Source organism: Oryctolagus cuniculus, chromosome 3 (genome assembly GCF_964237555.1).
Source record: "Oryctolagus cuniculus chromosome 3, mOryCun1.1, whole genome shotgun sequence".
In the NCBI taxonomy this organism is placed as follows: Eukaryota; Metazoa; Chordata; class Mammalia; order Lagomorpha; family Leporidae; genus Oryctolagus; species Oryctolagus cuniculus.
In genome coordinates, this window is record NC_091434.1 from 83,027,786 (window position 1) to 83,053,998 (window position 26,213).

Consider the following 26,213-nt stretch of genomic DNA (forward strand, 5'->3'; position numbering starts at 1 on the left):
TTTCTCTCTGTCTCTCTCTCACTGTCTAACTCTGCCTGTCCAAAAAAAATTCTAATTTTCATAACGATCAGTTTGTTAGCAATATTCTTGTGGCAACACCAAAATATCCTTTTTTCCCCTCTGGTTGCTTCTTCTCCATCAATCACCAAAGGTCACACTTGTTTGTTCAAAACATTTCCTGCACTCAGCTGTTTGTATATAAACAACGAAACAGTACCTATGCATGTTACCTTGAAACCTAGATCTCTCCTGGACTTCTGTAGCAAGTACCATGACTTATCAACTTTAAAAACACTCAGAACAAATAAAAACTTCCACGCAACAACTGACAGAGAAAGCCCCAGTTAAACATAGAAAAGTGGAGAGTGGAGAAGAGGTGGCGGCTCTGGCACCTCTGGGTGAAGCCGAGCAGCCAGCAGCTTACGTCGAGTCCTGCCTGCAGCCCTGGTGCACAGCTCACGAAATAGGAATCACAGCCCCATTTCACAGACTCAGAAGCAGGTCACAGCACAGCCAGAGCCACACACAAAACCAAGCTTTCACCTGGCTTCAGTGATCATGCTTTTTTCACCACACCCTATATGTTTTTGTTTTTCTAAGGTGGAGGGGGAAAAAAGAAGTATGTATATTTTTAGTGCACTACTATAGTTAGAAAACATCGATTCGTCCAAAGCACCTTGTTATTCACAACAGGCGAATTTTAATGTATGTAAGAGCCTCTCTGCCAGATAAGGGGTTGAATCTAAGAATGTGCTGGGAACTGCTTCTGATACCTACCATTCATCATGCAAAGCTACTTTATATATAGCAAGCTATTCTTCATTAAGACATGCAGAATTCCTTTAAGTTTAATTTTTCCCAGACATACAATAAGCACTTGGAAGAATATCAAGGGGAAAAAACTTAAACAGCAAATTAAGTTAGCAAAGTCAGCTATGATAGGAACCTTTATTTACATGTCTGAGCTTCCAAGACAATGTATATATAAAATTATCACCCTGAGGGTATCCTTAAATTTATGGCTCTACTTTAGATTAGCCTAAGCACTTATCACACACAAAAAATTCTGTTAAATATCTACCCAGTAGACAAAGAATTAATGCACACACCTAAATTAACATGCTAAAAAAAGTCTTTATAGAACAGTATTTTATGATTACAACTCAGATACACTGTCATTATGAATAAAATTCAACCACCAAATATGCTTAACACCCAAGCCACTTTACCCAAGAGATACATAGTTTATAGTCTTAAAATATACTGAAAACTTATATCCCTTTAACCAGGCCAAATACTCAGAATATCTTTCCAACCACAACTGGAATAAATTCAACTTGTGTCCCTTTGATATACTAATAAGACTCTATGCCATTACTTCTCTATATTAAAAAAATTAAAAGTTAAAAATTAAAAATTTAAAAAACTTAATGAGTTGCTAAAATGGAATGCCTATTCCCAAAAAAAGCATAATCTAGGACCTATTTTTGCCAACAGCATTTAACTTGAAGCTAACCAAGCCATTAGAGCTAACCTTCTGCTTACAGGAAATACAGGAGACAGAGGGACAAGTTAAACAACACTACAAGAAAATAAAGTTAGAATATGGGACATCTTACAGGTTCTTTTCTAAAAGCTAAGACAGCGAGGAAGAGAGGTGATGAAACAGTATTTTTCTACATTTAAAACAACTACAGGGACAAAATATGTGAACCTTGATTGAATCTTGGTTCCAAAACAAAAATGGTGGCAAGTGACATTAAGGGACCAATTATATGATACTAAGAAAGTACTAACAATTTTATTAAAAGTGATAATGGAATAGTACTCACATATAGTGTATTATATATCCCCAAACAATATAGTAATAATGTAATTATATAATAGATATTATAATGAAGCCCTCAGAGGAGCTGGTGCTGTGGCACCAGTGGGTTAAAGTGCCACCAGCCTCGACAGCATCCCATATGGGTGCCAGTTCAAGTCCTAGATGCTCCACTTTCAATTCAGCTCCCTGCTAATGTGCCAGGGAAAGCAGCAGAGGATGGCCCAAGTATTTGGGCCATTGCACCCATGAGGGAGACCTAAAAGAAGCTCCTGGTTCCTGGCTTTGGATCAGCCCAGCTTCAGCTGTTGCGGCCCTTTAGAGAGTGAACCAGCGAATAGAAAATCTTTCTGTGTGTGTCTGACTCTCTAACTCTGCCTTTCGAATAAAATAAATAAATCTTTAAAAAAAAAAAAAAAGTCCTTGGGGCTGGCACTATGGCACAGTGGGTTAATGCCCTGGCCTGAAGCACCCGCATCCCATATGGAATCCATATGGGATTCAACATCTGGCTGCTCCACTTCCAATCCAGCTCTCTGTTGTGGCCTGGGAAAGAGTAGAAGATAGCCCAAGTTCTTGGGCCCCTGCACCCACGTGGGAGACCCAGAGGAATCTCCTGGCGCAGCTCCAGCCATTGCGGCCAATTGGGGAGTGAACCATCAGATGGAAGACCTACCTCCTCCTTCCCTCCCTCTCTCTCTGCGTAACTCTGACTTGCAAATAAAATAAATAAATCTTTAAAAAAATAAAGTCCTTAAAATGCATACTAAAGTTTGTCAGGTAAATTCACAAGATGTCTGGGATTTGCTTGAAATACTTCAGCAAATTAAGTAACTTAACAAATATCCTTCTCTGTACAAAGGATGCTTTGCAAAAAAAAAAAAAAGTTTCTACAGTACAATGCATTCAGGAAATACCGAACCTTCTCTTTTCCTTCAAGGAGATTCAAAACAAACATTGTATCTAAGGGTGCTCAAAAATTCTGCAGTTAAAAACAAAAACAGGTGCAGGTATGTGGACTAGCAGATAAGAGGCCAGCATGCCACATCAGAGTACCTGGGTGAAATTCCTGGCTCCAGCTCCTAACTCTGCAGCTTCCTGCTAATGCAGATCCTGAAAGGCAACAGTGATGGCTCAAGTAATTGGATCTGGGGGCAGACAGGGAGTGAACCAGCAGGTGGGAGCTCCATCATGCTTGCTCTTTCTCAAATATATAAATAATTGTAAAAACAAACACAATTACCTGGTTTACCAGATTTTCCCACTCATTTAACTATAGGAATATTTTATTCCATACATAACACCTATTTGTTTCTTGAGAACTAAACTGCAGCTTTACCTAAATCAGTCTGATGTAAGGTTCCCTTTTAAGTCACACACACAATCCTAGAACCCCAAATAACAAGAATTTCAAAATCCCATCTATTTGCAATCTAGTAGCCATTCACTATTTGTGTCTTTTGTATCTGTAATTATGTTTACCTTTAAGTTAATATGTTTTAATGCATTATAAGTCACACCCTCTTTTCTCTTCTCTTCTCTTTTCTCTTCTCTCCTCTCTCCTCTCTCCTCTCTCCTCTCTCCTCTCTCCTCTCTCCTCTCTCTCCTCTCTCCTCTCTCCTCTCTCCTCTCTCCTCTCTCCTCTCTCCTCTCTCCTCTCTCTCTCTCTCCTCTCTCCTCTCTCCTCTCTCCTCTCTCCTCTCTCCTCTCTCCTCTCTCTCCTCTCTCCTCTCTCCTCTCTCCTCTCTCCTCTCTCCTCTCTCCTCTCTCCTCTCTCCTCTCTCCTCTCCTCTCCTCTCCTCTCTTCTCTTCTCTTTTCTTTTCGACAGGCAGAGTGGACAGTGAGAGAGAGAGACAGAGAGAAAGGTCTTCCTTTTGCCGTTGGTTCACCCTCCAATGGCTGCCGCGCCCGGCGCGCTGCGGCCAGCGCGGCGCACTGATCCGATGGCAGGAGCCAGGAGCCAGGTGCTTTTTCCTGGTCTCCCATGGGGTGCAGGGCCCAAGCACCTGGGCCATCCTCCACTGCACTCCCGGGCCACAGCAGAGGGCTGGCCTGGAAGGGGGGCAACCGGGACAGAATCCGGCGCCCCAACCGGGACTAGAACCCGGTGTGCCAGCGCCGCTGAGCGGAGGATTAGCCTAGTGAGCCGCGGCGCCGGCAAAAATGTAAATTTTTTAAAAATCCCATTACTTGGAAATCTACAATGCAAACGATTTCAAATTCATCCAAATTGTCAAATCACACTTAGTTTTTATGTTCAAAACTATCTTGAGCTATTTCCAAGGTATTCCAAACCTCCTCTAGACACTCTTCAAAATATATTACTAGCTTCATGGTAACAAAAAGTCATTAACAAACTCCAGAAATCAAAACTTTCCCTAAAGTCCCTTTGCGTGGTACTTGAAGACATTCAGAAATTCACCACAAAGCCCCAGATTTCCATCTTTCTGTACGAGAAATTAACCTATTCTTACAAAACCCTGGCCCAGCGCCGGCCATCTGAGGAGTGAACCAGCAGAAGGAAGATGCTTCTCTCCATAACTCTTAACTTTCAAAATAAGTAAATAAATCTTAAGAAAAGAAAAAAATGAAGTAATGAGCTTAGAAATCACCTCCACAAGGAACAATCAAAGCTGATATCTCCTTGCCTCTGGGAGGTGGATTACAATGTTCAAAACACTTTTATAAACATTCTGTCATTCAACTCTCAAAACCCAACAGAGATGTCTGTCTTCCATCACAGTAGCACAATACAGCTCAACGTGAAAGCCGACAACTTGTCAACCCTCAACTGCCCCTTCCAAGCAGCGAAGAGCAGCACAGAAAACTCGACTCAGCTGAGCAGCACGAAGCCCATCACTCCCAATGGTTATGCTCAGGCTGAACTCCAGGCCAGGGAATATCTCCCATGATTGTGCTTGATGATACCTGCACACAGGCATCAAGCTCTTCACACATCCCATCCACGAGGCCTCTCCTGTTAAAAAGAGAAGGGACTCTACTGTGAACTCACAGCATCTGCCTAGGACTGTCCACTCCCTGTTTTTGCACCATCATCCCAAGGAGCTTTCCATTTTCACCATGTGTCAGTGTTCCCACGTGAAAGGAAGGCAATATGTAAGTGTAAGCATATGTGAGGACAGACTAGACAGCCTGGCAGATCGAAACCACAATAAGCTATCGCCTCACACCTGTTAGAACGGCTCTCCTCAACAAGACAAGATGGCAAGTGTTACTGACAATATGAAGAAAAGGGAACCTTTGCATACTGCTGGTGAGAAAGTAAACCAATACAGCCATTACGGAAAAATATGATGAGGGCTCCTCAAAAATTAAAAACAGAACCACCATACAATACAGCAATCACTTCTGGGTATGTAGCCAGACAATGAAATCAGTATCTTGAAGAAATGTCTGCACTTTCATGTTCACTGAAGCATTATTCACAGTCATCCTAAGTGTCTACCAACAGATGAATAGATAAAGAAATCGTGGTAAATGTATACAATAGGGTATTACCCATTCATTTAAAAACGGAGACAATCCTGCCATTTCTGACAACACAGACGAACCCGGAGAACATGTATAGTGGAATAATCCAGAAACAGAAAAGACAAATACTGTACAATCTCAATTATATGTCAAATCTAAAAAGAGTAGAGTATCAGCAAAGTGAAGAGGTGAACAACTGCAATGACTTCATGAGAAGCAGAAAGCAGAAAAGATGATAATGAACGCACAATGTGCTGGGGGAAGTCAGAAAAATAATCACGAGATTTATTTGAGTTAGGCCTTGAAACATGATCAAAATTGCAGCAGTAGTGTGGGGGAGACGATAATAGAAGAGCCTCATCAGGGCAACATTGACTGTTATAGAGACCAGATCAGAGAAAATAACTTGCTCAGAATGAAAGCGGGGGAGGCCTTTAGTCCAGCAGTTAAGGCACAGGCTAAGATGCTCTCATCCCACATCAGAGTGCCTGGGCTTAATTTCTGCCACCAGCTCCTCACCTTCAGTTTCTGGCTAATGTAGACCCTGGCAGACAGCAGTGAAGGGCTAAAGTCACTGGGTCCTTGCCACCCTTGTAGAAGACTTGAATTAACTTTCCAGTTCCCTAGTCGCTGTGGGCATTTGGGGAGTGAACCAGCAGCCAGGAGCACTTTCTTGCTCTAATAAAATTAAAAAAATAAATAAATAATTTTTAAAAATAACAAAAAAAGGGGGGTAGCACTGTGGTGGAGTAGGTGGGGCTGCCACCTGCAGTGCCGGCATCCCATATGAGTGCCAGTTTGAGTTCCGGCTGCTCCACTTCCAATCTAGCTCTCTGCTATGGCCTGGTAAAGCCATGGAAGATGGCCCTGTACCCGCATGGGAGACCCCGAAGAGGTTGCTGGCTCCTGGCTTTGGATTGGCACAGCTCCAGCCACCGTGACCATCTGAGGAGTGAACCAGCGGATGGAAGACCTCTCTCTGCCTCTCCTCCTCTCTCTGTGTAATTCTGACTTTCAAATAAATATAAATCTTTTTCTTTTTTTTTTTTTTTTTGACAGGGCAGAGTTAAGACAGTGAGAGAGAGAGAGACAGAGAGAAAGGTCTTCCTTTTTCCATTGGTTCACCCCTCAAATGGCCACTATGGCCGGTGTGTTGCGGCCAGATCCCCTGCCACCCATATGGAAGACCTGAATTGAGTTCCTGGCTCCTGGCTTCAGCCTGCTCCAGCCCCAGCTGTTGTGGGCATTTCAGAGTGAACCAATAGATGGGAGATTTCTCTGTCTCTCTGCCTTTCAAGTAAATAAAATACATAAGTACTTTAAAGTGCATTTTCAAAATACCTGACAATAAGTGACTTAAACTGTGTTCTCAAACTTTTTTGATCATGGAGCACTATCGGAAAAAAAAAAAAACAACCTTAACCATATACTCCAATCATATACTACTCATTGTATATATTTATGTATAATTAAACTCTAGAGTGTCTGGTCTCCACACTGTGCTCCAGCTCCTGACTCCAGCTTCCTGCTAAGGCAGACCCTGGCAGGCAGCAGTGAACAGTGATGACTCAGGTGACTGGCATGTAGGAGACCTGGATCAGTTTTCGCTCTTGGCTCAGGGCTGGGAGTAAACCAATGGATTGAATTCTCTCAAAATTTTTTAAAAACCTGAAGGATAAGATTCAAACAGTATCTTTAAGCTCACGTTGATTTACTAATAATACAAGTCTAGGGGCAGGTGTTGTAGCATAGTGGGCTAAGCTGCCACTCACGATGCCCAGATCCCATGGAGAAGTGGCTGGTTCGAGTCATGTGCTTCCAATCCAGCTTCCTCCTACTGCACTTGTGAGGCAGAAGATGGTCCAAATACTATGGCTCCTGCCATTCATATGAGAGACCTGGATGGAGTTCCCAGCTTCTGGCTTTAGCCTGGCCTAGTCCTGGCCATTGTAGGCATTTGTAGGCATTTGAGGAGTGAACTAGAGGATGGAAGATATCTAGATATTTCGGGGGGGGGGGGGGGACTCTGCCGTTCAAATAAATAATTTTAAATAAGCAATATAGGGGGCTGGTGCTTTGGTGCAGTGAGTTAAAGCCTTGGCCTGAAGAGCCAGCATCCCATATGGGTGCCAGTTCTAGTCCCGGCTCTCCTCTTCTGATCCAGCTCTCTGCTATGGCCTGAGAAAGTGGTGGAAGATGGCCCAGGTCCTTGGGCCCCTGCACCTGTGTGAGAGACCTGGATGGAAGAGGCTCCTGGCTCCTGGCTTCGTCTGGGCGCGGCTCCTGCCTTTGTGGACAACTGGGGAGTGAACCATCGGATGGAAGACCTCTCTCTCTGTCTCTACCTCTCTTTTTGTAACTCTATCTTTCAAATAAATAAAATAAATCTTAAAAACAATAATAATAGGGGCCGGCACTGTGGCGCACTGGGTTAATCCTCCACCTGTGGTACCGACATCCCATATGGGTGCCAGTTCTAGTCCCAGTTGCTCCTCTTCCAGTCCAGCTCTCTGCTATGGCCTGGGATAGCAGTGGAAGATGGCCCAAGTGCTTGGGCCCCTGTACCACATGGGAGACCTGGAAGAAGCTCCAGGCTCTTGGCTTCGGATCGGCGCAGCTCCAGCCATTGCGGCCATCTGGGGAGTGAACCAATGGATGGAAGACCTTTCTCTCTCTCTCACTGTTTGTGACTCTACCTGTCAAATAAATGAATGAAATTTAAAATAATAATAATAATGTATACATCATCTTTGTGCCATCTTTGTCAGATTTGATTTAAAAGTCACTTCCTAGCCTCATAGGAAGACACCTTCTTGTTGCTGTATACACACCTCATTAGTATTACTCTACACTTCCTTGAATCTTTTTAAGCCACCTGTCTACTTTACGTGGATCAGTTAAAATGCGATAATATAATCCATAAATACATCTGAACAGATAGCACTAGCCAAGGCAGGAATGAGAATGAGCGTCCCACTGACCATTCCAGATGCCCACTCTCCCCTTAGTTAATCCCACATAAGCTAAGTGACATAAAGCTAGCCGACCTGCCCACCACTGTCAACTCATAGATTAAATATTCACAAAGGTTTTTAGTTTTTGAGATAAAGCTCTAACGTTTTCTTCCCTCCCAAACTGGATAATCTAGTCCACTCCACTTTGGAGATCACTGTCTTAATAATGAAAATGTTTTTTTTTTCCCCACAGAAGTTCTGAGTCACAGTTTGGTTAACCCAGTAGCTTAAAAAAAAAAAGCCATTGTGGTCTTGGGCATCTTCAATCTTAATACCATATGCACTTTTCCTCTTGTGCTGATAACCTTGTGTCCCACATACAGCAGGACCCAACAGGTGTCACAAACCTATTCAGCAAGCAGTCACTGGCAGCAGGTATGATATTACTAACACTGACTTGGCTTCATTGGGATTCTCCCTAAGGCAGGGGACACACCCAGTGAGCCCTTAAATACCAAGCCAGTGGAAAAAAAGTAATGTTGGGAATTATCACAGCAAACCCCTCCCCCACCCCCAAGAACCATGTAACTGCCAGGGCATGAGTGAGCCAAGCCCCTGCAGAAGAACCATTCAGCAGAGCCTAGCTCCTATTTCTGAATCCCAAGAAAACAAAGAGCTGGCTTAACTCCCAAGAAGCAAGAGGGGCCCTCACCTACAATGCTGTTGTTTGGGCAACCAACCACCCCTGCTAGAGCCATCCATGTATGTATGTAGGACAATGGGGAAAGAAAATACCACACTGTTTCATCTTCATAGACTTCTTAAATTCAAACAGCAAACTCAGAGTCGGCAGGCACTCAATAAATATGAATAATTGATGTTTCCAATCCCAAGTAATCGAGAGCAAAGCATGGCAGAGTGGGGAGTGTAATGGGTTACATGGGAATAATGACCAACTCTAAGTTTTCAGCAGTCATTCAATGCCCTCCCCAGTATATGCAGCAATTCAGAGTCCCACAGAGGGTCGACAAGCCCACTCTCAAGACTACAGTGTGGACGTCACTCGGATCCACTGGCATGGGGACATGTCATGACCAGTAATGTCACTTTTGGAAATACAGCTGCATGTGGCCTGCTTTGCTGCTTATCCAGCTCCCACCCTCGTGCACTAACAATAACCCCCTTCTTTGCAGGATCCTATTTCTCTCCACAGTCCCATCCTGTGGATCCATTAGAGACTGCAAACTGTAACTCTCCTTTGGCTGGCACCAGGCCAATTAGAGTTCTCTCCAGGATTTTCCCAAGTTGGAACTAAGAGAAAAAAGGCAGTCTCTTAATGAATGTGAGGTTCTGGAGTTGCCAACAGTCAGGTACACTGTGCTGGACACTGGGCTGGGCCCTGGTGATTTCGTGATCAGTAAAGCACATCTGAGCCAAACAGCTCGCACAGTCTCAAGAGACATTTCTTTCCAAACACACCTAAAAGTCAAAAAAGATTGGTTCAACAAATTATGGTAACATATGTAATGGATTGACTAAGTAGCCATTAAAACAGTGCCAATGAAGAATGCATCCTGGTCTCTCTCTCTCTCTCTCTCACACACACACACACACACATCCTACCACATGAATTTAATGACATGACACATGCACCCTCAGGTGTATGATCTTTCTCAATTCTTCAAAGCACGTGGAATATGGGGGCCTGTGCTTGTGTGTACATACTTGCATATGCATGTAAAGGTCAGAGCCAAGTGTGCCTTAGAGCCTTCCCCAGCCCCCCACCCTCAGAGGTAAGAAGCCACTATTCATGACAGGTGTGGAACCCTAGGTGTGCTGGGGCGGGGCAAGGAAGGGCTGAGTCACTGTGGCTCTAGGCTAGACAGCTGAACATTCTAGGTTCACTTCCACCCACAACTGTGGCTGCAAAGGTTTTTTTTTTTTTTTTTTTTTTTTTTTTACTAATAAAGTCCCCCATGTTAGTGGCAAAATCTGTGCTAAAAGCCAGGGACTGTCATCGTCTCTGCAACAGTTTTTTGACTGTGACATTCCTGCCTATGGGTCTCCCCTGTCCAGAACATTCTCCTTGATCAGACACACCTGCAAGAGCCCCTAAAGACAACACCTGCCTGAGAAGTGCAACCCCCATCATAGCCAAATGGAACCAGAACTCTTTTCACTCTCCATGAGCTGTTTCCTGAAAGCCTTCTATAATGCAGGCCCTCTGCTAGAATTCAAAATCTCTTCTGGTAATAACCCCGCAGCCATTCTGCCTTGCTGGTACACTGATAAGGTCTCCCTGCTTCAGGAGCAAACACTGCTTCTTAACGCTCTCTCCTACTCTCACCACAGCAATGGCAGCGATTTCCGATTTCTGTACCTCCTTTACAGTCAATCCCCCGGTACTGACTGGTTTCCTCTTTATAAGGTTTAAATTCCACTGCTCAATGTTTTTAAAAGAGATTCCTCTGAGAATAAAGTTAAAAAACTCAAGATGGGGGCTGGTGTCATGGCGCTGAGGGTTAAACCACCACTAGCAATGCTGGCACCCCATTTCAGAGTGCCAGTTCGAGTCTTGGCTGCTCCACTTCCAATCCAGGTTCCTGCTGATGTACAGCCCGAGAGGCAGCAGGTGATGTACTTGGGTCCTTGCCACTCATGGGACAGATGCCATGGAGTTCCTGGCTCCTGGCGGCTGCCTGGCCCAACCTTCACTGTTGCAGTCATTTGGGGAATGAACCAGCAGATTGAAGATTTCTCTATCTCTCCCTCTCTATCCCTCTGCCTTTCAAGTAAATACATAAATCAGCAACAACAAAAAGCTCAAGATGGACAAGCTACAGAAGACACAAAAGAGCCTGCAGTTTAGCACACAGCTTCATGGCAGAGGCTGTTCACTGGATACCAGTTTCCAAGTCGGGCATCAAGCCGCACTCGGTGCTCCTTAATGAGCAAGCGGGACACAGTACAAACATTTAGCGACATGGTAAAAATGGGTCACCTGCAACTCACTACTTTTTTACAGTTAAACCAATACCATAGAGAAAGACTTATCTAGCACAGGAAGGGCAGCAAGATCAGACTTATCCAGTCGTCGGTGCAGAGCCCAGAGCGATGACACCAAAACAGGGATACTCACCCAGGCTTTGTAATCAGGCTGAGAGATAGCAAGATGAAAGGCAAGTAAGACGCTCATTTCTCATTTTTAAAAAAAGGAACAGATTTGAGAGGTGATTTCCTTAAGAATGCTGTCTGTGTTACTAGTATGGATTATAAATCACGTTAGCCCCTGAAGCCTACTTAATAAAAGAGAAGTTGAAAATAAACAAATGATTAGTTTGAGGTATGTGACTTTCTGAAACTCTCTTGGGGAGAAAACTTTTATTACCATTATTAGTGAACTGTTTTTAATCCCTGACATCAAAGCATAGATGTTAACCCTAGGGTTCTGAAACCAAAATAACCCATAAATGAAATACTGTGGGAAACTGCCACAAACTCACACCAGCCTGTTGATCAGGTTTTAACCAATTCACAGGTGACTCCACACATAAACAGAGGTGTGGGGAAGGGAACAAGGAGAATCAAGACCTGTGTTCAAGTTCACCTCCACTATTTATCCTCAAAGCTGGAACCAGGCAGAGTGACCTAACTTCCTGGGCCTCACTTTTTTCACTGAGGAGGATTCAAGGATGAAATAGTTAAGCTGATAAGTTCTTCTAAGAAATCTCCACAGCACTGTTCTCATATTATAGTACAGGCTCTGGAATTCCTACATTTCTCTAACTCCTGGAGAGTAACAGAACTTTAAGATTGCAAGGGAGCCCCATTTTAGGGATGACAAAGAAGAAAAAACCAAGCCCTAAAAATCTTAAGAGTCTTGTACAATAAACACTTTTTTTTTAAAGATTTATTTATTTATTTAAAAGTCAGAGTTACACAGAGAGAGGGGAGGGAGAGGGAGAGAAAGTTCTTCCATCCACTGGTTCACTCCTCCGTTGGCCACAATGGCCAGAGCTGCACCAATCCTTAGCCAGGAGCCAGGAGCTTCTTCTGGATCTCCCACGTGGGTGGAGGGGCCCAAGGACTTGGGCCATCTTCTACTGCTTTCCCAGACCATAGCAGAGAGCTGGATCAGAAGTGGAGCAGCTGAGTCTCGAACTGGCACCCATATAGGATGCCGATGCTTCAGGCCAGGGCGTTAAAACCCGCTGCGGCACAGCACTGGCCCCACAATAAACACTTTTGCAAATGAGGAAAGCAGATTCTAGTTTTTCTACCACTGAAATAGGCACTTAAAACTATTTTTCACATAGGTGGGTGTCTGGTGCTGAGGTTGGAGGCCCAGCTCCACTTCCCATCCAGCTTCCTGCTACTGCACATCCTGGGAAGCAGCAAGTGCAGGCTGAAGTACCTGGGTGCCACCCTTGTGGAATACCTGGATTGAGTGCAGGGATCCTAGCTTCACTGTGGCCCAGTTCCTGGCTGTTAAGAGCATTTAGGGGGTGAATCAGTAGATATAGGCTTACACTCTTTCTGCCTTCCAAATAATTAAAAAAAAAAAAATGGAGCCTGTGCTGTGGCATAGTGAACTAAGCCTCTGCTGTGGTGCCAGCATCCCATATGGATGCTGGTTCATATCCTGGCTGTCCCTCTTCCAATCCAGCTCTCTGCCATGGCCTGGGAAAGCAGTGGAAGATGGTCTGAGTCCTTGGGCCCCTATACCTGCCTGGGAGACCTGGAAGAAGCTCCTGGCTCCTGACTGGCCCAGCTCCAGCCATTGCAGCCATCTGGGGAGTGAACCAGCAGATAGAAGACATTTCTATCTCTCCCTCTCTCTGTCAGTAACTCTACCTCTGAATTAAATAAATAAATCTTTTAAAAATATTTTTTAAACAGTTCAAAACATGGGGCCCACACTATGCTATAGCAGGTAAAACTACTGCCCGTGATGCCAGCATTCCATTTGGGTACTGGTTCCTGTACCAGCTGCTCCACTTCTGACCCAGCTCCCTACTAATGACCTGGAGAAAGCAGAAGATGGCCCAAGTGTTTGAGCCCCTGCCACCCACATGGGATACCCAGATGAAACTCCTGGCTACCAGCTTTGGCCTGGCTCAGCCCCTAGCCTTTGCAGCCACTTGGGGAATGAACCAGCAGATGCAAGATCTGTGTCTTTCTCTGTCTCTCTGTGTGTCTCTCTGTAACTATTTTAAATAAATAAGTAAATCTAAAACAAAGAGTTCTAAACAAACTATTCTAGTCATTAAAACAAATCTCTCCCTCCCCAACGTCTGTAAGCACTCTGCTTTATTTTGCTTCTGTAAATTGACTGCTGTATCTTACAAGTTACACTAAACTTTTAATCAGAAAGATAAAAATAAAGCCATTCCTCTAAGCCACAAGAAACCTACTCTCAGCCCAGCGGAAACCAAACCTTTGCAATTGGGTTAGAAACATCTCATGGAAACATGGACATAAAGCTAACCTCCAGCTATGCTAGCAGGCAACAGCAGAATATGGATGGCAGCTCTACTAGCCAAGGGATACTGGTTTCAACATTCCCTGGGGAGATAAAGAATTAATCAGCAACTCATGACAGAATGGTGACTAAAAATGGACAACTTAATCATGACAATTCCATTGTCTCTCAGATTGTAGCCTCAATCATCTAGTGTCAAAAACCCACTATGGCACCAAATAAATTGTGTGCTGTTAAAAAGACAAAACGTTCTTTTTTCTACAGGCTATTATGGAAAGCAGAAAAAGGCTGACTATGAATCAGTTAGGTTTTAGCTCCACCATGGCCATAAATTATGATAATTTGGACATTCTGGTGGTTAAACCAAGTAAGCAGGAAAACCATTGCTTTCAAGTCCCAGCAAAGTCAAGCCTGTGGCACCACCACTGCAAGGAAGGGTCATGCAAAGTGACCTTCGGTTTATTTCTGGACTTTACTGCTTCCACTGAAATCGATGACATGATTTCCCATCCTTCACTGTCAAATCGCAACAGCTGGGAAGCCTGGACGCAGCTCACTTGGCAGGTAGCGGCAACCTCCCTGAGAGGAAGCGCTGAAGGATGTCAGATACCACACTTCCTTTCCTTCCGCGTGCCTGTCATTTTTAAACCGCCAGGATGTAAAACGACGATGCTTCTCCACTGACACAAACTTGGGAGAAACTGGCTCGCTCTAGGGAAAGACCCCTTGTGAGATGTTTAAGTAGCTGAGACGAGTTAAACATTCAGACCAGGGCTATCATGAACAACTCCCAGCCGCTCATAAATTCTTTCATTCCCAGCAATCAAGAAGCAGCTGTTAAAATCCAGGCATCTTCCAAGGAGCCGCTCCGAAATACCTCCAGGCTGGCCAGAGAAGCTTCACAACTGCTTCCTGCTCCCTCCCCGCCCCCCTACCAGGAGTGCCAGCCTGGCAGGAATCAAGATGACCCAGGAAGGGAAAAGCGAGACAGAGTAGCGGATCTGGTAAGGCAGCGATGCAGACTCCCTGCGCTTCCAACCCTCTGTGCCAACTAACCAGGTTCCTCCTGCGCCCTGCGCCCTCCGCCGCCCCCCTCCACACTCACACACACGCCAACTTCTGCAGTCCGAGGGGCCCCGCGTTTCCAGAGTCAGAGCCCTTTCCTCGGGTATTCCAAACCAGGAACTGCCGTCCTGCGCCCGAGTGTGCGGTCCTTCGTCTCCCTTTTACCTTGCAACCGCCGCGGAACCACGCAGCTCCGGGGGTCAAGTTCAAGATGAAGGTGCCCTCCTCGCGTCTCCCGGAGTCGACGCTGGCCGGGAGCAGCAGCGCAACAGACGCCAGGGCCACCACTTGCGGCGCGGGGGGCCGGGGACTGCCCGGAATGGGCCGGAGGGGGTTGGGGACCTCGGAGTGTCGCGGAGCCCGGCGTTCTCCGCCCCTTGGCCGCCGCGCCGCACTTCTACCTGGCCACCGCCGCATTTCCTCCCGGAGCCTTACACAATAAGTCTCCCAAGTTTTGAGTACGCCAGTCCAGGGACCTTTCTGTCTGCAAACAATGGCTAGGGCTTCCTTCCCAGCCAGCCGTTCCGGAAAGCCGCCGCGCCAAAGCAGGGAGCCCCCACACCCCAGCGCTGCGCGCCTGCACCCCAAAGTCCTCCAGGAAGAAAGGGAGCCCTACTCTAAGTAACCCCTAAAAGTGACCACTCTACATCCAGGAACAAGGGAACTCACCGTATTGACAACTCTCGTGTTTCTCAGCTTCCCCCTCCCAAAAAAATTCTCCTTGTCTAACCCTCCGCACCCCCCCCCCCATAAAAGAAAAAAGCGTGAATATGCAAATCGCCAAGTGTTTTGGGAAGCGAAGCAGCACTTTAAACCCTCGGTTTAAGTTCACTCAGCAACTTCGCGACCCGAGCACCCTAACGCCCCGGGGGGCACCCTGGACCCCGTGGTGCCAGGCGCGCCTCGCCCGCGCCTCCCCCGGCCCAGGTACCAGGCGCAGCCCAGGCCCTGGCCAAGCCCCAGAGCTACAGAAGAGGCGGAAAAGGGTGCGAGCGGCAGCGCCGGGGTTGGGGGGTGGTCCCGAGACTCCAGGGTGCCCCGTGTGTTTCCCGGTGCTGCCTACCCCTGCACCGCCCGAGGCCGCCTCGGTCCGGCGCGAAGGAAACGGCGCAGCGAAGGCGCGGACTCCCCCCAAAGGCTCCGAGACCAAGGCCCGGGGCGCCCAACATGCCTGTGCCTATCCCCGGAAGGCTCCCGGGTGTGCCCGGCGGAGGAGGGGGCGCTCCAGAAACTTTCCCACACGCCTTCCCACCTCCCCATCACCCTCTCCGGCTCCCCTGGACCCTCTCCAGTGCCGGCGCCCCAGCCGCTGGCCCTGCCCGCCCGCGCCGAGGCCCGCAGCAGCGCCCGGGCGGCCGAGTTACCTGCCGGGAAAGTTTCCAGCTCCTCGGCGTGTCTCCCCACCCCCAGGGCCGGGCCTCGGGGCGCGGCCGGCTCGGCGCTCCGCGGCTGCCTCTCCTCGCGCTCCCGAGGCGGCCGCCGCTCCCGCAGCTGCCACAGCGAAGGCTGCGCTCCGGCCCGTCCCCCCGCCTCGCTCGGCCCACACCGGGGCCTCATTGGCAGCGCGAATCCCCGCCCTTGCGCGTGTTCCCGAAGGCACCTTCCTCTCGCGCGCCCGTCCGGCCGCGCCTCCCGCGCCCCTCCCCGCCCCGGGCTGCGGCGGCTCCGAGGGACCCGCTGGGCGCGGCGCGCGAACTTTCCGCGGGGCGCGGGCGCGGCGCCTCCCCGCCCCTCGTCTAGCGGCTGGGTCCCTGCGGGCGGCGCCCCGGCTTCCCTCAAAGGGGGCCGGTCCCCAGGGCCTGCGCCTGGACTCCCTCCGGGACCGCGCGAGAGGGGTAATAGTATTTTTTTTTTTTTTTTTTTGCAGCTTCTTTAAAATCAATAAAGTGACCTGGCTTCTCTCCTCACTGCTTTTTAAAAACAGCCGCGGAGGACATATGGGAGCAATTAACCAGCTGAAGTTTCCGTGGATGCTTTAGGGTGGCTTGTGTGGCTTTCTTGCATTTTCTCTGCCTCACTTCACTACACACATACACACACACTCACTCACTTTGTGAGGTCAGATGAACCAGAGCTGGAAGGTGTAAGAAGGCATCTGGCCGGGCTGAGGCTTCTCTAAAGGCGAGGTCGAGGCTCTCGGGGCCGCGCGATTGCGCTTAACTTGCCCTGGGCCGGGGTCTACAGCCCCCGCGACCACAGGCAATGTCTGCATCCGCCGAGGGCCCGTTTCGTGCTTCTGTCGGGAGCGAGAAGGGAGAAGCACAAAGATGCTATTATTATGTCTGTTGGCGGCCATAAATTAAACTCCCGAGTTGCCAAAATGTTTTGTTATTCCCCAGCCAGGCAAAGGCCAGAGAAGGGTCCAGGGATTCTTTCGGGAGTCCCGGGCCCTCCAGATCCTCCGGGAAGCACAGGCAGCCAGTCCAGCCCACTGCGTCCCCAGAGCCCCTCAGGCCAAGCGTGCTCGCGGCCGGACCCCCTGGAAGCGCTGCGGGTCTCGTGTGGCCGGCGGGAGCTGTGCACAGGGCACCCCACGGGTGTGTCTGGAGCCCAGAATACAGAAGTTGCTATAAATGGGTTTACAGGAAACCCCTAACCTTGCTGTAGCAAACCTGCCTTTACAGACAACTGTGTTTTAAACAAGTTTCCCCCATAAAAACTTCAACTTCACGCAGAGCTTCCCCCATATAAAGATACTGGCAGGAAGAGTGTTCGTATTTACAGTTTTTATGAAAGGGGACGGAAGCAAAACGCCACACAAGCCCATAAATAAAAGATAACTGGGACGGGCTGGGTCTTTTCACCCATCGTTTCAAAGGCCTGATGATTACCGTGTTGATATTTGAGCAGTCAACAGCCACAGCCTGGAAGTCGGCCTGAGACAAGGATATGAATATTTCAAATAAAATACCAACTTATTAAACCAGGAAAGCTCTTCTTTCTCCACTCTGAAGTGTCTCACTGATGAAAAAAACATGGTAATATACCTTTTAATTAATTTAAGATGAAATGGGCAACAGTTACGGATCTTTCTATTACACATGTAAAAGCCGGATAGCAACCTTAGTGATAAAAAAAAAAAAAGTCCATAGTAGTCTAATCTGATACATTAAGATATAGGAGAAAGGTCCAAAGGAACTAGCCTGGTGCAGTCTCCTGCTTCAGGCTGGGCCAAATGCATAATGGATGACATTTATAGTTTGTATCACGTTCTGTCTTCGGCTCTTCTCAGCTATATTTCCAATTTTTAATGAAATTGCTTAGTTAAATTGGGCTTTGAAGGCAGTGAAATTTTTTCCCTCTATTCTCAAGCTCCCTAAGTAGCAAATAGAAAGTCACATAAAATAAATATGTTAATTACTGGCATCATTGGTATTTTTAGTTGAAAAAGTTTTGCCATTCCAGTTTCAGAAGTCACAAACACTAAGGAGTAACTTCATCACTGCCTCGTTAGGAGTGTTTCACATTCTAAACAGGCCTCCAGCTAGCAATCTGAAATTTGTACACAGAAGGGCCCTGTCTCCGCTTCTTCCTGTAGTGTTTATATAATCCAAACTACATATGTTACTATGCACGATCTGATCTCCAGCTTTAAACAGCCAACATTACATACGGAATGCTGCACTAGGAACTTCAAAGCTGTCTAGAGCTATGGGGAGAAATGGTACGTCTTACAAAAGACAAGGCTAAAACACAGTAAAAAAAAAAATCATGGGTGAGGAAAAAAAGGGGGGCTTCCAGTAACATCCGTTTTGTAAGGAAAAAACGTGAATGTTTCCTAAGCATCTTAATATGTGAAGACAGCTGAGCACAGGTTCAAGAAATGAATGTTAAATGCTTTTTAAAAACTTGCTTTTCACTGAAAAAACAAAAGGTGTTCTTAGGTGTTCATCTGTTTGTATTTTGGGGAGCAGGGGACGAGGACAAGAATCACCCCTTGCTTTTCTGGGATTAGCTCTGCTCCTATCCAGTTTATAAAGCTCATTTATTGCATTTCTGTCTATACGGAGCTGGGAAGAAATTAATAGGGAAATATAGATAGCATGAATATGAGAGTATTTCAAAACATTCTCAGAAAAATGGAATGAAAACTGTGAGTTTATTTTAGTCCAAAAAATTATTTCAAAATGTTTTGTAATACATGAAAAATGCATATATGAAAAAATTATTCATGGATTTCAAAAAATTTTAAACAAACTCATACTTGACATTTTACTTATTTGAGAGGAAGAGGGAGGGAGGGAATGAGAGGGAGAAAGAGAGAGAGAGAGAGAGAATGAGGATGAAAATGAACCATCTACTGGCTTACTCCAAAAATGCCCACAAAAGCCAGGGCTGAATCTGGTCAAGGCCAGGAGGAGAAACTCCATCCAGGTCTCCCATGTGATTGACAAGGACCCAATTATTTAAGCCAGCACTGCTTCCCCCCAGGGTCTGCTTGAATGCATACTTTTAATTCCATTTTTTCAGGAACTTTTTGAAGCACCCTCATATTATTTGCTGAACACATTTGTCAGACAGACATACATATACTGGGTTCCATTTTTAGCAATTTTCTGTCAGCTCACCATCAATGTAGCTTTTCTCAGCAGAGTGAAAGAAAACAGCAAATAATAAACTGATTATTTTACTGGACCACTTACTGCCCAGGGCCATACACTGAGGAAGGCGTGAGAAAAGAATGTGCCGGCTGAGTGTAGTATGCTCAGATTTCAGAGTACTTCTATTTTAAATCATAGGATCATAGCCAGTGTTTATTATGGTATGTGCAGTATAGAATACATGGTGAGAAGTGAAATGTTTGAAACGGTGGCATAATTAAAAACCAAAACTGAGACGACTGAAAAAAATGTAAGGTAAGAGATCCTGACAAAGAACAATTCAGCACACACTTTTCTCTTTCTTTGGGGCATCTTTTTCATTTTCTTCCCCCTTTTAAAATTTTTTTTTGGGGGGGGGAGATTGTTAAAGATAAGAGGAATAGGCCGGCGCCGCGGCTCACTAGGCTAATCCTCCGCCTAGCGGCGCCGGCACACCGGGTTCTAGTCCCGGTCGGGGCGCCGGATTCTGTCCCGGTTGCCCCTCTTCCAGGCCAGCCCTCTGCTGTGGCCAGGGAGTGCAGTGGAGGATGGCCCAGGTGCTTGGGCCCTGCACCCCATGGGAGACCAGGAAAAGCACCTGGCACCTGGCTCCTGCCATCGGATCAGCGCGGTGCGCCGGCCGCAGCGCGCCGGCCGCGGCGGCCATTGGATGGTGAACCAACGGCAAAGGAAGACCTTTCTCTCTGTCTCTCTCTCTCACTGTCCACTCTGCCTGTCAAAAAAAAAAAAAAAAAAAAGATAAGAGGAATAATGAAAATAAATTAGGTATGGTAGAAGTCAGTTGGGAACAGCGATGAAATGACATAGCCCTACACAGTGCCTGTGTGTGTCCCCATCCGTGGTCAATGCCATGGTCAGATGCAGACTGACAGCAGACGCTCATCCAGGGATGTGGGAAGTCACTGCTGTGCAGTTAGCCAGGCAGCGAAATTAAAGGAGCCGTGAGATGCATAAACCCTGCCCCCACAGGTCCAGCACATGGGCTGCCCATGTTGTAGAAACTCATCCGACATGGGCTAGGCAGTGAATTATTTAAACCGATAAGGAATCCACCAAAGGAAGAAAGCAGTAAGATGGATTCAGAGGTTCACGTTTCCTCCCAAGGACACAGGAATAGCTAGTCTTGGGAGAAGATGGTTTGAGGCTGCATTGCTACGTCACTAACATTGTAAAGGTAGATTTAGACCAATTTAATGGTCTACAGGGGAAACAAATTTTCCTTGTTCAGAAAGCAGAAGGTAATACACTCAGGTAGTAATCCTTCCCAAAATGATAAGTCTTAGAGCAGGCATGTGGTCTAAAGGTTAAGAACCCACAACCCATATGGGAATAGCTGGGCTTGAATCCCAGCTCTGCTCCCATTTCCAGCTTCCTGCTAATACACACACTGGGAGGCAGCAAATGATAGCTCAAGTATTTGTATCCCTGCCACCCATGTTGAAGAACCTGACTGTGGGTTGGCGCCACAGCTCAATAGGCTAATCCTCCGCCTGCGGCACTGGCACACCGGGTTCTAGTCCTGGTTGGGACGCTGGATTTTTGTCCCGGTTACTCCTTTTCCAGCCCAGCGAACTGCTGTGGCCCAGGAGTGCAGTGGAGGATGGCCCAGGTGCTTGGGCCCTGCACCCGCATGGGAGACCAGGAGAAGCACCTGGTCCTTCGGATCAGCATGGTGCGCTGACCACAGTGCGCCGGCCGCAGCAGTCACTGGAGGGTGAACAAATGGTAAAGGAAGACCTTTCTCTCTCTCTCTCTCTCTCTCACTGTCCACTCTGCCTGTCCAAAAAAAAAAGAACCTGACTTTGCTCCCAGCTCCCAGTTCCCAGCCTTGGTCTGACCTAGCCCCCTGGCTGTTGTGGGCCTCTGGGGAGTGAACTAACAGAAGGGAGATCTCTCTACGTGTATGTATCTTGCTCTGTCTCTCTGCCTCTGAAGTAAATAAACAAACCAATAAAATTTAATGCAGATGCTTTAAAAAAAAAAAAAAGGTTGACTCTAGTTAAAATACCTTTAAAAATGTTCTGGGGCAGGCATTTTAGAACAGAGTTAGAGTACCACTGGTGATACCTGCATCTGTATCAGAGCACTGGTTTGAGTCCCAGACTGCTCAGCTTGTGATCCAGCTCCCTGCTAATGTACTTGGAAAGCAGCAAAGGATGGCCCAAGTCCTTGGGCCCTTGCACCCACACGGGAGACCTAGAAGAATCTCCTGGCTCCTGGCTTCAGACTGGCCAGCTCTGACTGTTGTGGCCATCTGGGGAGTGAACCAAGGGATGGAAGATCTCTCTCTCTCTGTTTCTTCTTCTCTTTCTCTCTGTAAGTCTGTTTTTTAAATAAATAAATAAAAATCTTTTTTAAAAAAAGGTACTAAAATTGGAGTCATAATATGTAGACTGCAGTCTCACTTCGGCACTCACTGTTTATAATGACTGTTAATTGATTTAACCATTTTTTGAAATGTATTTATTTATTTGAAAAATGGAGAGACAGAGACAGTCAAAGAGAGATCTCTCATCTGCTGGTTCTCTCTCCAAAGCTCACATCAGTCAGGGCCTGAGGAGACAGAATCTAGGAGCCTGTAACCCAATCCTGGTCTCCCACATGGATGACAGGGACCTAAGTACTTGAATCATTACCTATTGTCTCCCAGGGTGCACATGAGCAGAAAGCTGGAATGGAGACCTGAGCCAGGACTAGAACCCAGGCACTCTGATGTGGGATGTGAGTCCTCCAAGAAGCATAACTGCTGTGCCAAATGCTTGCCTGCCCCCGTTTAATCTTATTGAGCCCCAGGCTCCTGAGCTGTGAAATGAGGAGGGTGACAGACAACCCCTGCCTCACAGCTTTGTTGGAAGATCAAATGAAAGTGAAAACCACTTAATAAGTTTAAAGTGGTCTACAAAAGTTAACTTTTACTTAATGCATGATACATTGTCTAGTGCAGGCCTTCCCTGTTACCTGGGACCACTCTGGTTGCAATAGCAACCTGAAGGTCTGAGCAGGGCAGTACAGAATGCTCACATTTGCACCAGCATATAAGAGTGCCTTACAGGTGAATTAGTAGTAGGTGATAACTCCAGTCAAGTGCTCAGAGACTCATCCAAGGATGCATTGGCCATTCTGATCTCAAACAACAGCAGTAGGAGCCATGTACAGAGAAATATTTTTCTCCTGTGCTGAGGTAAAGAGGAAAAATTATAGTATATATATGTACAGTATATATGTATATATACTATATATATACATATATACAGTACAGACATATTTCACTATATTTAAATCACCATACGAAAATTATTAATTACATAATATAGTAACAGAAAACAAATGCTTCCTGGGGCCGGCGCTGTGGCGCAACAGGTTAATGCCCTGGCCTGAGTGCCAGCATCCCATATGGGCACCGGTTCGAGAACCAGCTGCTTTACTTCCAATTCAGTTCTCTGGTATGGCCTGGGAAAGCAATGGAAGATGGCCCAAGTCCTTGGGTCCCTGCACCCACGTGGGAGACCCAGAAGAAGCTCCTGGCTCCTGGCTTCGGATCAGCACAGCTCTGGTTGTTGCGGCCAATTGGGGAGTGAATCATTGGACAGAAGACCTCTCTCTCTCTCTCTGCCTCTCCTCTCTCTGTGTAACTCTGACTTTCAAATAAATATATAAATCTTAAAAAAAATGCTTTCTTTCAAAATATTCGTGCTCAGATTCTTTGCCCGTGCCACTACAATCTTATTTACATTATTAATTAGTGATTGTCTTTCCCATTCTGTGAAATAACACTGATAAGTACTAATGGGATTATGAACTTGAACCCCTGTAAAAATTTCTGTGAGACCAAACACTAATTAAACCTGCTTGGAGTTGCATATTTATCCAGGGAAATGCAAATTGGAAAATAGCAGTGACCAAAAGATTTGGCTTAAAGGAATTAGGGGGCAGTGGGAACATAAAAATGGAAAGTCCAGGCAAAAAGGAGATGTCAGTCTTTGTTTTAAAAAAATCAAGCAACCTCAGCCAGAAATGGATGAAGATTGTTGATATTACTGAAGATAATCAATTTAATAGAGTTTTGTCATTGCAGGACAATATAAAATAGACAGCAGTAACTTCCAACCCAAAAATTGCATGAAAAGGAAAGCTAGTTTTTAAACTCATCTTGTGAGTCTAATTCAATAATTAGAGGTTCTATGAGAGTACCTCAGAAAGTTAATGAAAAAAATGGAATCAAAAGACAAGCTTTGGCCGGCGCCGTTGCTCAACAGGCTAATCCTCCTCCCAGCGGCGCCGGCACACCGGGTTCTAGTCCCAGTCGGGGCGCCGGATTCTGTCCCGGTTGCCCCTCTTCCAGGCCAGCTCTCTGCTGTGGCCAGGGAGTGCAGTGGAGGATGGCCCAAGTGCTTGGGCCCTGCACCCCATGGGAGACCAGGATAAGTACTTGGCTCCTGCCTTCGGATCAGCGTGGTGCGCCGGCCACAGCGCGCCAGCCATGGCGGCCATTGGAGGGTGAACCAACGGCAAAAGGAAGACCTTTCTCTCTGTCTCTCTCTCTCACTGTCCACTCTGCCTGTCAAAAAAAAAAAAAAAAAAAAAAAAAAAAAAAAAAGACAAGCTTATTTTGAAACCAAAAACATTTGTCGTCCAAGTGTCTTTATAACCCACATTTTCCATGAACTTTCTGAAGACCTCTCAAAATCTTCTGCACCAAAATAAGCCTTTAAATTTTTTTTTTTAACAGGCAGAGGGGACAGTGAGAGAGAGAGACAGAGAGAAAGGTCTTCCTTTGTCGTTGGTTCACCCTCCAATGGCCGCCGCGGCCGGCGGGCTGCAGCCGGTGCACCGTGCTGATCCGATGGCAGGAGCCAGGAGCCAGGTGCTTTTCCTGGTCTCCCATGGGGTGCAGGGCCCAAGCACCTGGGCCATCCTCCACTGCACTCCCTGGCCACAGCAGAGAGCTGGCCTGGAAGAGGGGCAACCGGGACAGAATCCGGCGCCCCGACCGGGACTAGAACCCGGTGTGCCGGCGCCGCTAGGCGGAGGATTAGCCTAGTGAGCCGTGGCGCCGGCCAGCCTTTAAAATTTTTAAAAATTCATGTATCAGGGCCGGCTCCATGGCTCACTTGGTTAATCCTCTGCCTGCGATGCCGGCATCCCATATGGGCGCTGGTTCTAGTCCCGGTTGCTCCTCTTCCAGTCCAGCTCTCTGCTGTGGCCTGGGAGGGCAGTAGAGGATGGCCCAAGTGCTTGGGCCCTGCACCCCATGGGAGACCAGGAAGAAGCACCTGGCTCCTCACTTCAGATGGGCGCATCGCCTGCCATAGCGGCCATTTGAGGAGTGAATCAACAGAAGGAAGACCTTTCTCTCTGTCTCTCTCTCTCACTGTCTATAACTCTGTCAAATACATTTTTAAAAATTTATTTATCTATTTATTTCCTCTATATGTGAAAAATGGAGAGAATCAAAGACAGAGAGAAAAACTTTTCCTTTAATTCCATTTTCTGTAAAATCTTGACATATCCTGGTCTTCATCTAATAGTCTGTTAAGCAGCTGAGCAGTTTAGGTTTGGAGCACAGACTGTTTAAACATAAACTTTTCTTTCTCTATATCTTTCTGGCCTGTGTCATATCTAAACGTTTCCATGACTTTAGCGGGAGTCATATCTGCCTAAGAGAAAATAGGGCACTACGTAATTATCAGGAGAAATTAAACCAGCAGGCTTCATTAGAGAAGTCACCTCTTACCTAGAGCATTTGCTCTACAAAGCAGCTACTTAGTAGAGATTGATTTGACTACTCGGTGAGCTGCAGCTAAAGCCGGCTACCTTCCAGCGATTTCAAAGCTCTTGCTAAACCTCCTTTTGCTTTCACAGCTAATCTGCTGCTTCTCACTCTTTAAGGTTTTCAGTGCTTTGAAAAGACCACCTGAAGGGAAGGTGATTACTGATATGATTACAATAGAAACAGGTTAAAACAAGATGTCAGGAACCCCAAATAAACCAGCAATCACTGGGGGTTAAAATTGGATGGTGTCCTCTTAGACCCTTCATCTTCTTTCCAATCAGACACGCCCCACCCTACCTCCAGGAGTCAACCCAAATGACAGAGGCCTAAATCTTGCTGGACAAAGAATTGGTATGTGCAGAGTGGGGAAGGAGGGAACAAAGGCTAATACTTATATGGGAAGCTATATTTAACTTATCATTCAAAATCAGAATTGTTATATGCAGATAAGTTAAATCATTTATCCATTGCTGGTGGAAATATAAAATAATACAGCCTTTCTAGAAAATGGTTGGGCAGTTTTTAGAAAAACACCAAACACCAGACTACTATATAACCCAGCAATTTCACTCCTGGGCTCTTATCCCAGAGAAATAGTGGCATTTGCTAGGAGTGACAGGCATCAAAGAAGGTGTAAGGAGAACAGTGAGAGATGAGGCTATAAAAGGGCACCAGGATGGATCCCTGTAGTGATAGAAATGTTCTGCTTCTTGGCTGTATGACTGTCAACATCCTTGTGATAGTGTACTACACTTTTGTAAGATATTAATTGCCATTTGGGGTATACTGGATGAAAGGTATTTTATCTCTTTATTGCTCTGTATTATTTCTTATAGCTGCCTGTGTACCAGTGATAATCTTAAAATTAAAAATTTAACTAAAAAAACAGATGGCAAGAAAATACTCAGGAAGCTGAAAACCAAAATAACAACAGAAAATATGCTTTGAAAAAATCTCATGTGTCATCACTTAGAATATGTCAAAAGCAATGACTATCTCCAGGTGTTGGTTAAAATATAA

General features: G+C 46.3%; 1 protein-coding gene across 18 annotated transcripts in view; it reads right to left on the minus strand.

Annotated features, from left to right (window-relative positions):
- Positions 1 to 16,488, minus strand: part of TANC1 (tetratricopeptide repeat, ankyrin repeat and coiled-coil containing 1) — a 248,195-nt gene extending 231,707 nt beyond the window's left edge. For 7 of the 18 annotated variants that reach the window (XM_051849494.2, XM_051849485.2, XM_051849483.2 and 4 more), the window contains exon 1: positions 16,184 to 16,488. In XM_051849494.2, the coding sequence (XP_051705454.1) occupies positions 16,184 to 16,376 (193 nt within the window). In that variant the 5' untranslated portion in view covers positions 16,377 to 16,488. Of the gene's footprint in view, positions 1 to 14,984; positions 15,189 to 16,183 lie in introns of those variants that run through there. The other 11 variants (XM_070070815.1, XM_070070819.1, XM_070070816.1 and 8 more) reach the window with 6 other exon arrangements.
- Positions 16,489 to 26,213: the final 9,725 nt, after the last annotated feature.